This window comes from Castanea sativa, chromosome 12, assembly GCF_040712315.1.
Source record: "Castanea sativa cultivar Marrone di Chiusa Pesio chromosome 12, ASM4071231v1".
Lineage (NCBI taxonomy): Eukaryota > Viridiplantae > Streptophyta > Magnoliopsida > Fagales > Fagaceae > Castanea > Castanea sativa.
This window is the reverse complement of record NC_134024.1, coordinates 3,925,962-3,938,856: the sequence shown is the minus strand read 5'-3', so window position 1 is coordinate 3,938,856 and position 12,895 is coordinate 3,925,962. Positions and strand designations below refer to the sequence as shown.

The window sequence follows — 12,895 nt, the reverse complement described above, 5'->3', positions numbered from 1 at the left end:
AACAATTATCTTGGTAACTACCAAATTGCTGTCAGGGTCTCAACTTCACACATTTCTATAGATTTATTTTTTTGGTTTTGGGATAAGTACTAATATTTGAGTACTACTTGCTTGGCTCGACCAAGGGCAAATTGGCAGATTTTTAATTTCTAAAAAAAAGGATCAATAAAACTATAAATTAACTAGGTACTAAATCTTGATAATAATTGACTAAATAGATTTTTTTTTTTCCTTTTTGAGATGAGATAAAAATTCTATTATAGTTTAATCTAAATGTATATGTATGAAGCACTTTTCTAAAGACTTGAACTCTAGTCTTTACTTTCCATCTCACAAGAACTTATATTTGCAGAGTGACCATCGATTACGTCAAGAGTGCACGGTTATGAAGTATTCATTAAACACTAAATCAAACTAAAAGGTGAAAATCAATGAATATATCGTTTTAATATTCATTATACTTCTAACGATGTGCATACAATGCTATAACTAAGGCTCAACTTTAGATTTATAAGTTTTTGAGCTTTGACCTAGTTTGTGCTTCTTCTATCAAAATGCAAAAAAATGACTGTTGATATTCTTGTACTGGTTCATGTTGGCTTCGGCTTCTTTACCAAAACATTTGCAGACGAGTTCACTTCACAGTATAGACAAAACAAGACATCAATGACAAGATGGAGTCAGGATTGAAAATTACTAGGGTTGAACCTGATTTTAGCTTTATATCTTGGCAACCAATAACAAGATTATAATCCAAATTAACTGTGAGTTACATGAATCTGTTCTGGAAAACCAGAGTTTGTATGAAAGACAGTAAAATAGATAAAAGTTTGTTGATGAGGTATGGGTAGGGAAGCTTGGATATGTTGGGCCCAATAAACAGTCCCTTTAACATATGAATTCTATATAGGACTGTCCAAGGACTTGTTCAAACTGATCCAACTGCTGGACCCAGACTGCTCCTTATGATTCGAGTGATTTTACGATGGCATGCAAGAGGTGGTCAGTGGTGGATTGAAGTCTCTCCAAAAACTAATCCTTTTGGTTCTAGTGTCGATTTTTCCAGATTAAAATCTGACACAATCAAACCAATTATGACGAAAATCTCAAAGAGATTTCAGATCAAGCGGAGATCTTCGTCCAGATTTGGCGGAGATCTAAAATTAACTGGACTGGACCCCTAAACAACCTTATATGAATAGTTGGCTTTGACCTTATTACATCTTGGGCAAAGCTTTAAGTTAGGGCGTGTAGTGAACAAAGAAAAAATAAATTCTATCCTACCTTTTATATTCCACTTAATACTTCACTAGGTATAAGTTGTCGAAAAATTATATAGTACTTTCTGGAGTATAATAAATATGCACTTTTTTCCTTTCGCATAAATAGTGAGTCTATCATAAATTTGAAAAATTATATAGTGCTTCTAGAGGGGAAATTATTGTGTACTTCCAGAATATCATAAATGCATACTCCCTTCTCTCACATGAATGGTGAGTCCCACTAATTAAATTTATAGTAGGACCCACCATTTATGTGAGAGGGGAGAGTACGCATTTATGGTACTCCGGGAGTATTTAATAATTTTCCCTTCTGGAGTACAATAAATGTGCACTTTTCCCCTTTCACATAAATAGTGGGTCTACCATAAATTTAAGTTAAGAAAAATGATACGTCCATAATATTTTTACAACAAATCATAAGTGGTTGGTTGTTATTGGTTCAAATTTGAAACTAATACTAAGATTACTTTTTTGTCCCAATAATAGCAACTAGTAACAACTTGCCACTTAAGATTTGTTATAAAAAAGTTGTAGAAATATTGTGAACATATCATTTCTCTAAATTTAATAGTAGAATCTATGTACTATTATGTAAGAGAATATAGTATAAATTTATAATCTTGTTATATATTGTTTCTCAAAAAAAAATCTTGTTATATATTCTTTTTACTTTCCTTATAAATATCAAAATTTTAAAATGAAAAAAAAAAGTTATACACATGACATATATATTATAATTGATAGATCATAAAATGGAACACAAGAAGTAAGATAGTGATTTCTATTGGCCTTTTTTCTTTCAATTATCCAATTTTTGTAAAAAAAATATTTCTAAAAAGCCACTGCCCAAAGTTATTTAGTTATATAGTCTCTTTTGAAACTCGAATTCCATCAAACATATAGTACATCTGTCTTGCCTATTTCATTTTTAAGTATTTGATGGAATTAAAATTTACTAAATTCAAGTTCCACACGAGATATTTTATTTTAAAATGCCACATTAGACGATCCACGTGAGTACTTATTTGCTTAAAATCTTGAGTTCACTAAACTCATTTTTTACTTGAAACTCAATTTTAGCAAAATTGAGTTTCAAAATGTCTACATAACTAAAAAATTTCAAGCAGAGACTTTATTACTTTTTGCAAAAATTAAATGTTTGGCAAAACATGCCTATTTCTATTCAGTAAATAAAAATAAAGATCAATTAAAAATAAGCAGAAAAGATATGGTCACATTAGCCAAAGATATTTTTATTTCACAATATAAGCCAACTTCGGGTACATATCACATAGAATTTCTATCCCTAGTTATATAAGTGAATGATTCGAAGAAAAAATAAAAGAGAAAGTTGAACCAATGATTTCTTCTTCATAGGTTGTGATTCCCAATTAATTATTACACCAAACTTATAAGAAGTTTTAAAAAATAGGGAACAGTCATCTCCAATGCAATGGCTTAGAATTCAAAGAATGAAAGAGGATCTTCCAAAGAAGACCAGAGAATGTCATTAGCGCCACCATTATTATTAGCTTCTCCTTCCATACTCTCATCCAACATGCATAGATTCCAAAAGTCCACATCCAAATTATCACACTTCAAAAGCTCATTGAGCTCCTCAATGCCAAAGCCTAACAAGAAGTTTTGTGACTTATCCTCTTCAGAAAAAACCAATGCGGATTCATCATCACTGGATTTTGATTCCTTTGCAACGTTGTCAATATTCACCAAGTGTATATCCTTGGTAAGAGGTTCTTCAATGACCATATTATTATTAATCACCTTGTACTCGTACACACTCGACGTCGTGGAGGGTTTGGTCTTATGGGGTTTGGTCTTAGGGAGTTTGGTCTTATCGGATGGTTTAAGAATGGTTTTCTCAGTACTTGCCTTCTTACTATTATTCAGCTGTTTTTTAAGGACAGAGTTCCAATAATTTTTTATTTCATTGTCTGTTCGTCCTGGCAGCCTCTTAGCTATTATAGACCATCTGGAATAACAAATTAGTGAAACAATATTTAGTACGTACATACTTATTTAAAGCAATAATAAAAATTTCAAAGTGTGACTAGTATCGGTGAACTATTGTGATAAGTGCATAATAAAAATAGTATTAGTAATAAATTCATATGAAAATGATACTTTAATTATAAAAAATTATGTTAGCAATTATGAAAAAATTGTGAAAAATGTTATATATCCTTAAAACTTACTCAATGGACTATACAAATTGAATTAGGAAGAATAAAGGGAAATACCGATTGCCTAAGAGCTTGTGAAGCCTAATAATGAGGTCCTCTTCATCAGGTGTAATATTTCCTCTCTTGATGTCAGGATTGAGATAATTCATCCACCGAAGCCTACAACTCTTTCCACATCTCTTTAAGCCTACATGCACAGAACAACATATATTACATTTGTATCACTCATACATTAAGGGTAAAGGGCTTTTCACTAAGTTATATAATACAAAATCTCATGAGAAAAGTATATTTTGTTTATTTATTTATTTATTAATAATTTGATAGTTGGGGTAGTGGGGTTTTGAACTTGGAAGTTTTCATTAAAAATATTAAAAGATGTCAGCTAAGCCAAGGCGTTTGTTATGGTTTTTGACTAACCTGCTTTCCTTGGAAGACTTCTCCATTTTCCTTGCCCATGAGTTGCGATATAATCTTTGAGCATTTGGTCTTCTTGAGCAGACCAGGTTCCTCTATTCACTTCCATCTTAGAACAGCAAGGACTTCTACCCATTTTGAGCTTAGTATCTCTCTCTCTCTCTCTCTCTCTCTCTCTCTCTCTCTCTCTCAAACTCACATGCACACAGGAAAGCTAGTTATGTATAGTAGTACTAGTGGAAAGCAAGCTATATATACTAGTGCTTATGGCCTTCGGGCCAAAAACCCTTTATCTAACAAAAAAAAAAAGTCCATATTTTATGATTGGTGACAATATTTTTTCTCCCATCAAATGGACCAAATCCATCATTCATTCCACTGCAGATTATAAACTTTAGGAGCGGAATAAACAATTCACCCAAACTTAAAGATGTTTTTTGGATTTGACCATATCTTTTTTCCAAGATTAACCTAAAAGTCAAGTCTATGCAATCTGTAACAGCCACCGCAGCTAATTGTCAGCTTCTTTGAGGATCCACTTTTCGATACACATAAGCCGTATAGTAAATGCTGTGAATTCCAAATGTCTTCCAAAACAGGTTGCAGTGGCCAAAAGCTGTCCTTACCAGATAACCACACAGTCACAGATTGCTTCTTCTGCTGTAGTAGTGTACCCATTCATGTCCTATACATACATTGCTGAATTATCAGTTTCAAACTTTTACCATGAAGGAATAAAATCAAGGAAAAATGATCAAAATCACCTATGGCATTGATAAGGTAGAAATGTATAAATATGAAATAAAAGTAAATAGTTTAATTATCAGCACAAAAACAATGAGCATGAAACTAGATTTTTTGGTTGGCCAAGCAAGCTGAATGACATTCATGCCATCATGATTTATTCATATTTCTCTCATTTGAATTTAAGAAAATATGATATTGGTCACTAAATAGTACACTAACTTATTACTTCTATAGGGTTTTATCTTATTTTTAGAGACTTATGCGTTTGCTTCAGTTCCAAAAGCAAAATGAAGTATTGCTATTTAAAAAATGGTAAATGAAATTGCAGCCGAACATTATTCAGTCCAAGAAATATATTAAGTAGGGTACATGTACATAGGGATGGCAATTTTTTCCCGCCCCGCTTGACCCGCCCCTCCCTGCTTCGCCCCGTGTGGATTTTTTCCGCCCCGCAAAGGTGATGGGGTGGGGATGGGGCAAGATTTTAGACCCGCACCATGAGGCGGGGCGGGGATGGGTTTACACTTTTTAAATCCACCCCGCCCCACCCCACGTTAATAAGGATTAAGTTATAATTTTTTCATACTCTAAAATCCTATTATTTAAACAAAAATATCATCAGCTTATTTTATTCTACCTAACGTGGTTCTACCTTTCTTTTCTCTCAAGCAAGGTTGGAAATAAGGTACCAATTTTAACTTTTTTTTTTTGTCTTTTCATTCATGATTCATATGTTTTTCTCAACTTACTTTTCATCCTTAACATAATATGAGATTTTCGTGTCTAACTATGAGATTTTTGTTGTGACATTGTCTTGTTAAACATTTAGATAATATTATTTAGTTTTTGCTAAAAATTAGTTTGATTTGATAGGATAAATTTATTTATAATTTCAAGTATATTTTTAATATTAAAACATGTCATTTTATTTGAAAAAATGGTAATAGTTATAGGAAAAATTAACAAGAAATAAAGTTTTATGGTGTAGGGCGGGGCTTCGCAGGTCTTCGCGGAGTCTTAAGGGGCGGGGATGGGGGAAGAAATTTTCCCCGTTATGCGGGGCGGGGCGGGGATGGAGTAAGAAAAATCTATACGGGATGGGGGCGAAGATCTCATCCTCCGGCTCCGCCCCAACCTATTGCCATCCCTACATGATGTACAAAAAATTAATCATTAAAATAATATAAGAAATTAACACGTGATTTTGGAGGGTTTTGTTTCCTTCTGAGAGATAGGATCTGTCCTATATTACCTCGAACTCGTAGACATGAAACAGATCAACACTTTGGAAATACCGATGAAGCTCATTGCCCTTTGTTACAAGCCAAATAACAAAAAAAATAACTATTATAGTACTATGTATCAGTTTTGGCCTTATTCGATATGATTCTTCCTATTTATAATTTATTCGAAATGATTCTTACTATTTATTAGTTATTAAAGACAAACCTTAGTTGTCTTATTTATCTTGAGTTTTTACCTCTTTCAGTCAAAAAAAAAAAATTAATTATCTTGAGTAATTTTATATCTACAATATTTTCACATCAAAATTTAGAGTCAAATTATTGTTGATGGATGAAAAAATGATACTAGTAGCTTAGATTAGAACCAATAACAATTTACTACTTAGATTTTGTTGTAAAAATGTTATAAAAGTAACATTACTCATCTCCATAATATGTTTTTCTTGACCGAAAAAGTGTACCTAATTAAATGAGCATATAAGAATCCTGTAAATTTATAGTACTTTCAATTTATATTTCACCAATTCAGCTTTTTCACAAAGCTCTTTTTCATTAAAAATGGGATAGAGGACTTGTATTCACTATTTGATATGTTAAACTTGAGTTTTTAAAATTTTGAGCAATCTCTTTGATGCATGGTTTCATAGTAAACAACAGAAAAATATATTTCTTGGAAAATAGTTTATAAATCCTCCTTGACTCCACAACATTTTAGGGATCCTAAATTCCTAATCATTAAATATTTTAAAATTCAAAAACCTTGTTGGAAAATATTAATTATCGGTTTAAGTCATAGTATTATAATTCTTAAGCAATAACTAATATCTTTATTTTTGTTAATTGAATTCTAGTTCAAATTAAAATCATACCTCATTTTAAGGAGAGGCACTGGCCCCCAAAATTGAAAAAAATAAATTCTTATATATATATATACACACACACAACACACACACATTATATATAAGAGGATTTCCCTCTTTCAACTGGACTTTATGTGGTTCAAAAATACCCTCATTAATATAGGGTAACTTCATTTAGAAATAGGATCATAAATGTCATATAACAAATTTCATTTTAAATTCAAAAAGAGAATTCCTAAAATTTAGGATTTTTTTTCCCTTCCTGTTCAAAAAAGAAATTACAGTTACTGCTTATCGCTAAAATTTATCCTTTTTATTTGTTTGAAAAATAAAAAAAATATTTCTAAATTATAATAGATGCAAATTATTAACCTTTATTAAAATAAATAAAAAGTTTCTTAGCATGTGCATGAGTGCGTGCTCAGAAACTAGTATATATATATATATATATACATATAAAGTTTCAGTATTTGAAACTCACCCTCTCCCTCCCCTTTCTGCATTAATAAATTATATCTTGAATCATCTCTTATAATAGCAGTTATCAAAGGACTGGGGATGTTGTGATAAGGTAAAACTTTGGTACAGTTCATTCTCTTTAACAGCATTTGAACATTTGAAGTTGGATAAAAATACTTGCTCTCCAACCACCAAGGCAACAAAGAAAGGCCAGTTACTTAGATGTTGCGCATTAAATTTCTTAATTTATATTCAATCTCATGGTTACATTTTTCAATGAAGCATGAATATTATCTTTCCCAAAGAATAATTAAATTAAATCAAATAGTATTTGAATTTAATTAAAAATGTTTAATATATTGCACCAAAGGAATTGTACTTAAATTTTATCCATAAAAATTATTCCGTACATTCAGTATACTATACATTCTTCTCACATAAAAAATGACCCCATATATGAATTTTACATATTAGACTCACATTTATATGAGAGGAATAAATAGTACACCGAGCGTTAATGGGGGTTTTAGTATTTTGAACTTATCCCCCCCCCCCCCCAATATTATTTCTCGAGTCTTTTTTTAGCAATGATCCCCACCTACAATCTTGTCCCAAGTCTCAACTTGCAATTATGTTGTTAATTTGAGAATATTATTTTTAATCCTTGCTTAAGAATCTGATTTTTATTAAATGTTATAGATTGGCTGATTTGATGGTAGACTAATCTGTTTTGAGAACAACACAATATTTCTTTAATAGATGGAGATTCAGAATATGAACTTATATTTTGTTTTTAATGGTTTTAATTATTATTTTTAACGTACAACATCATTATTGGTCATTTTTTAACATTTTTTTTTATTGGAAAGTCTAGAATCTTGGATCTCAAATCAAATAACCATAATTCTAAGTTTATAATCCCCACCTAAAATCTATTTTATTCTTAAATGAATAGCCCTTGGCAACTAGCTATCAACTTGCTGTTAGGATCTCAATTTCTCAACTTAATGACACTGTATAGTCCTTCCTTGGTTTTTGGATAGATAGTACTAGTTGACTATTTGCTGAGCAAAATTTTACCATGTCCAACACAAGACTGGCAGTTCAAAATTGTCTTGTGAACTGTGATGGGAAAGAGGCAGGCGTGGCGCCGTAGCACCTGGGCGTTGGCATTAGCTATTTTTTAACTTATGAGAAAAGGAGTGATGATAATTATTCGGTAGTAATTAAAGATTTCTACCACAACACAGTGTATACCTAGTTAACAATATATTTTTCCCCTCTACCTTTTTGGGATTAAGAAGGTATCTCGTGAAACGGTGTTATAAAATATCTCTTTTATAGTATGTAAGATGTAGGTCTCATAAGATATCTCTTTCACAATATGTGAGAAGTAGGATGAATACATGTTACAAGAGAATATTTTATAATACCGTCTTACAAAATAATTTTTCCTTAAAATTAGATTTTGATCTTAGCATGAGAGCAAGCCATTAATTAAACAAGTTGATCAGCGTATCCAAATTTAGGAGGTAGGAAAATAGGAATACGTCATATAATAATGAAATAATAACAAGAAGTAGTTATTTTGTCCTTAATTTTTTTTTTCTAAACAGTTGGAATAGTTATCCTTTATGATTAATGTCACATCCGCAACAATTTCATAACAAATTTTACATGTTAAGTTGTTATTGGTGGGTAAAAAAGTGATGTCAATGTTAAGTCCAGATTAAACCTAATAACGTACAGCTTACTATTCAGATTTTGTTATGAAAATGTTGTAGACATAATATTACTCATTCTTTAACATGCCTAATAAATAAATAAAAATACTTTTGAATAATAAATAATTTAAAAATGGTAAAAATATTTACATCTCCAAAAGCATAGAAAACAAATTTTCTCCATCATATTTAGTACATTCCCACCTTGAGAACTGTAGCCATCAAAGAAAGGTTATAGTAGGCATCATTCCTCTTTTGGTGGATGACACTTGTCGTCGCACCAAGACTCGACCTCTATTATCTAAATACATAATAATTATTAAAAAAAATCCTCAAAAAAAAATCTCATCCTATCTTTGATACCGAAATACTAGTTATTATAGTCTTTCTCACCAAAAGAGTAAATCATCTGTATTATTGTCCACGGTCGATCTCTATCATAATTGAGAATTACCAAGCACCTCTACCCCCTCAAAATTTCTACCAAATAGATACCCATATGTACAAGACACCAAATGAACCTCAAAATTGATGCATCTCTTTCTTTGCAATCTATCATGGCCTTTCAGTCCCCAATTTCACTGAAAAGTCGAATGGCCAAGATGAATGCATCGAATCATTAAATGCCTTTGGGTTTGGGATATTCCAATTTTTAGGATACGAAGAATATAGAAAACAAACAAGACCTTGCTCCATCTCACATGCCCGCTAGCCCATTTTTCACGGAATATTATAGATTATTTGGGTAATCAAAGCCTCATCACTCGCTTCTCGTATTATTTTTATGGAAAATAATTCTGAGCTAAACCTCCATTTGTCACGAGTTTCATATTTCCATATTACAAAATAAGTATTTTTCCCCCCATTTAAGTAGACTTGAAATTTAAAGTATAGTTTTATCTATAAAAAAAACAAGGTTTAAAAATCAAACTCATGATCAATGGAATGCCTTAAATGATCAGGGGATATAAAATTATAAATCCTTACACTGAAACCTGTTTTTGAGTATGAAAAGATGAAATATTTGACATTATATGTGCGGTTGGATGTGGATGAAAAATTAAAATTATTTCACTATTCAGCTTATTTTTGCTACTATTCATGAGTCTTACTACACTTTTTGGCACTATTCATGAGTTCCATTGTACTATTTTATCAACTAACTTTTACCTTTATCTATAATATTTTTAGCAATAACTTTTAATTTTAACAAAATAAGCATTATTCAAACCACCTTATATGCTTCGAATGAAACTTTTAACTTTTTAAGTTTTAACCCACACAAAAGTCAATGTAGAGTCTTATATATATTTGCTAGTATTTTAAATGGAAATGTCGGTCAGATTCAAATCCCTCGTCCCAAGTCCTAAATAAGGAAAAAATAAAATAAAATAAATGAATAATTATAAATAATAATAATTTTAAAAAACCCATACATGCCAGAATTGACTATAGTTCCGCCACTTGGGACCCGACAATTCGTAGTCTAATAACTTAGCATAAGGAAAAAAAGGCTTTGAATTTTTATGTTCTGCATGTGACCCATACAAAAAGGTAAAGATAATTTGAAAAATCAGTATGAAAAGTGTATGATATAGACAGATTTGTATCTGTCACCCTTCCATTTACATTTGTAATGTTTTCAGTCAACATATGTATATAATATATTTTTTTTTTCTTTTTTTGAGAATAGTAAGTATTAACACACATGGGAGAGGGGAGAAGATTTTTTAAATAAACTTACAATGGTATATATTTAAAATAGCCTAATTCTTGGATAATTATTAAATACTCTTGGAGTATTAAAAATGCATACTCCCTCTTCTCACATAACAGTATGTTCCACTAATTAAATTTATGGTAGGACCTATAATTCATATAAGAGGAGGAAGTACGCATTTATGATACTCTGGGAGTATTCAATAATTTTCCTAAACTCTTGGATACTTACCTGGATGGGGTCTATGCCTCTATGGGTGATCAAATATGTGTGTAATAGAATGCATATTTAAGGGATAAAAAAAAATATATATATAGTTTCTATTTTTTTTACTGAAACTGAAATACCTACCGTGCGTAATAGATAGTGGATAGAATAATGAAATTTAGAGCATTTTACAATTTTCAACGATTAAATTAGCCAGAATATTTTATATTTTTAAAGATGAGAATAAAATGTATGCCATATTATGGGGACGAGATAATATTTTAACCTAGATGTTTTATTTCACAATATTCAGAAGTAGTCAACTTGGTGTTACAGTGTACAAGCTACTTTGAATCTCTATACCAAGTTGTACATATTGTTATCACAAAGAGAAGCTAAAAATAAAATAAAAAATAAAGAGAGAGTGAGAATGCCTTTCTGCTTCATGGGGTGTCAATTCTAACCTTTTACCGACTAAGGTTAACTTATAAGAAGTTATATATCAAAGAGTATATTAATCTAGATCCATTGCATCTGCTCAGAATTCCCTTCATAGAATGGAAGAGGCTCATCCAAAAGTGAGCAAAGATCATTGGCACCACCATTGTTAGCCTCTCCTTCCATATTATCATCAAACATGCATAAATTCCAAATATCCGTTTCGAAATTATCGAACATCAAAAGCTCTTCCGTGCTAAAGTTTAGTGCAAAGTTTGATGAATTGTCTTCATCAAAAGAAACCAACGGAAGTAGTTGTTGACGATCAATGGATTTCAATTCCATTTCAAGGTTATCGTTCTCAGAGTAGATGGGTTCTTGAAGGACATTGTTATTATTATCACCAAAAGCTTCATGTTTGTCTTGTTGTGGTGCAACAAAGACCTTTGTGAACCTAAATGCCTTGGTCTTGACCACCTCTGGCACACTCTTAACTGAAGGTTTGATTTTCTTGTTATCGTCGCTTGCTTCCTTACCTTTATTGCTCAGCTTCTTTTTAAGGACAGTGTTCCAGTAGTTCTTGATTTCATTGTCTGTTCTCCCAGGCAGCCTCTTGGCTATGAGAGCCCATCTGTAAAAACAATTTAGAATACAATCAATACATAGTACATTGTTGATGTATAATACAAGTCCAACGAGCTTTAGACTCGTTGTACTTTATTTACTTGTACTTTATACAAAGCTCGTGACTCTATTTATATAAAAACAGTCTTTTATACAACATTTTATCCAATTCAATACAATAGTTGATCTTTAACAAAAATAAAGATTAAAAAGAATAATGAGGTGGGAAAATACCTATTGCCTAAGAGCTTGTGGAGCCTAATAATGAGGTCCTCTTCAGCAGATGTAATATTTCCTCTCTTGATGTCAGGCTTGAGATAATTTATCCATCGAAGCCTGCAACTCTTTCCACATCTTTTTAGACCTGCATGCAAGCATGGAACAATATAATTAAATCCCAAAGAGGAAAGCATATATATGCATTTCGTTTGCTAGGACTTTTTTTATGTCTTACCTGCTTCCTTTGGAAGGTTTCTCCATTTTCCTTCACCATTGGTTGCGATGTAATCAGTGAGAATTTTGTCTTCTTCAGCAGACCAAGCTCCTCTATTCATTCCCACCTTAGAACAGCAAGGACTTCTGCCCATTTTTGAGCTCTAGATCTCTCTCTCTCTCTCACAGACACACATGCACTGGAAAGCAAGTTATTGTAATACTGCTTCTTGAAGTGTGATGCTATTTATAAGGCTTCCTTCGACAGAGTTAGTAAACAAACGTGTTTCAAAATTCCACATATCTCTCTGCACGGAGCATTAGTCACGCAATAGCAAGACTCCCAGTCCCACATCACATGGGGATTTAAAAAATCTTACCCATGATAGAAGGGTCGTGCCTTTTATGGTATAAAATAACTAGTTAAAGGGATGGGACATCAAGTTAATATGAATGCAATAACTAGTAAGGCTTCTGTTTTGTTAATTTACTTGCTTAAAGCTAAAGGTGAAGGAAAAATATTTTAACTTTTAAGCAAA

At 31.6% G+C, this 12,895-nt stretch overlaps 2 protein-coding genes across 2 annotated transcripts; both read right to left on the bottom strand.

The window, feature by feature from the left end:
- Window positions 1–2,741: 2,741 nt before the first annotated feature.
- Window positions 2,742–4,062, bottom strand: LOC142621214 (transcription factor MYB123-like). The gene is made up of 3 exons (XM_075794532.1): window positions 3,905–4,062; window positions 3,542–3,671; window positions 2,742–3,273 (listed from the first exon to the last, which is right to left on the bottom strand). The coding sequence occupies exons 1-3, from the start codon at window positions 4,035–4,037 to the stop codon at window positions 2,742–2,744; spliced, it is 795 nt and encodes a 264-aa protein (XP_075650647.1). The 5' UTR covers window positions 4,038–4,062.
- Window positions 4,063–11,141: 7,079 nt separating this feature from the next.
- On the bottom strand, window positions 11,142–12,578 carry LOC142618312 (transcription factor MYB8-like). Its single transcript, XM_075791222.1, has 3 exons — window positions 12,379–12,578; window positions 12,159–12,288; window positions 11,142–11,931 (listed from the first exon to the last, which is right to left on the bottom strand). The coding sequence occupies exons 1-3, from the start codon at window positions 12,509–12,511 to the stop codon at window positions 11,382–11,384; spliced, it is 813 nt and encodes a 270-aa protein (XP_075647337.1). The 5' UTR covers window positions 12,512–12,578; the 3' UTR covers window positions 11,142–11,381.
- Between the last annotated feature and the right edge of the window lie 317 nt (window positions 12,579–12,895).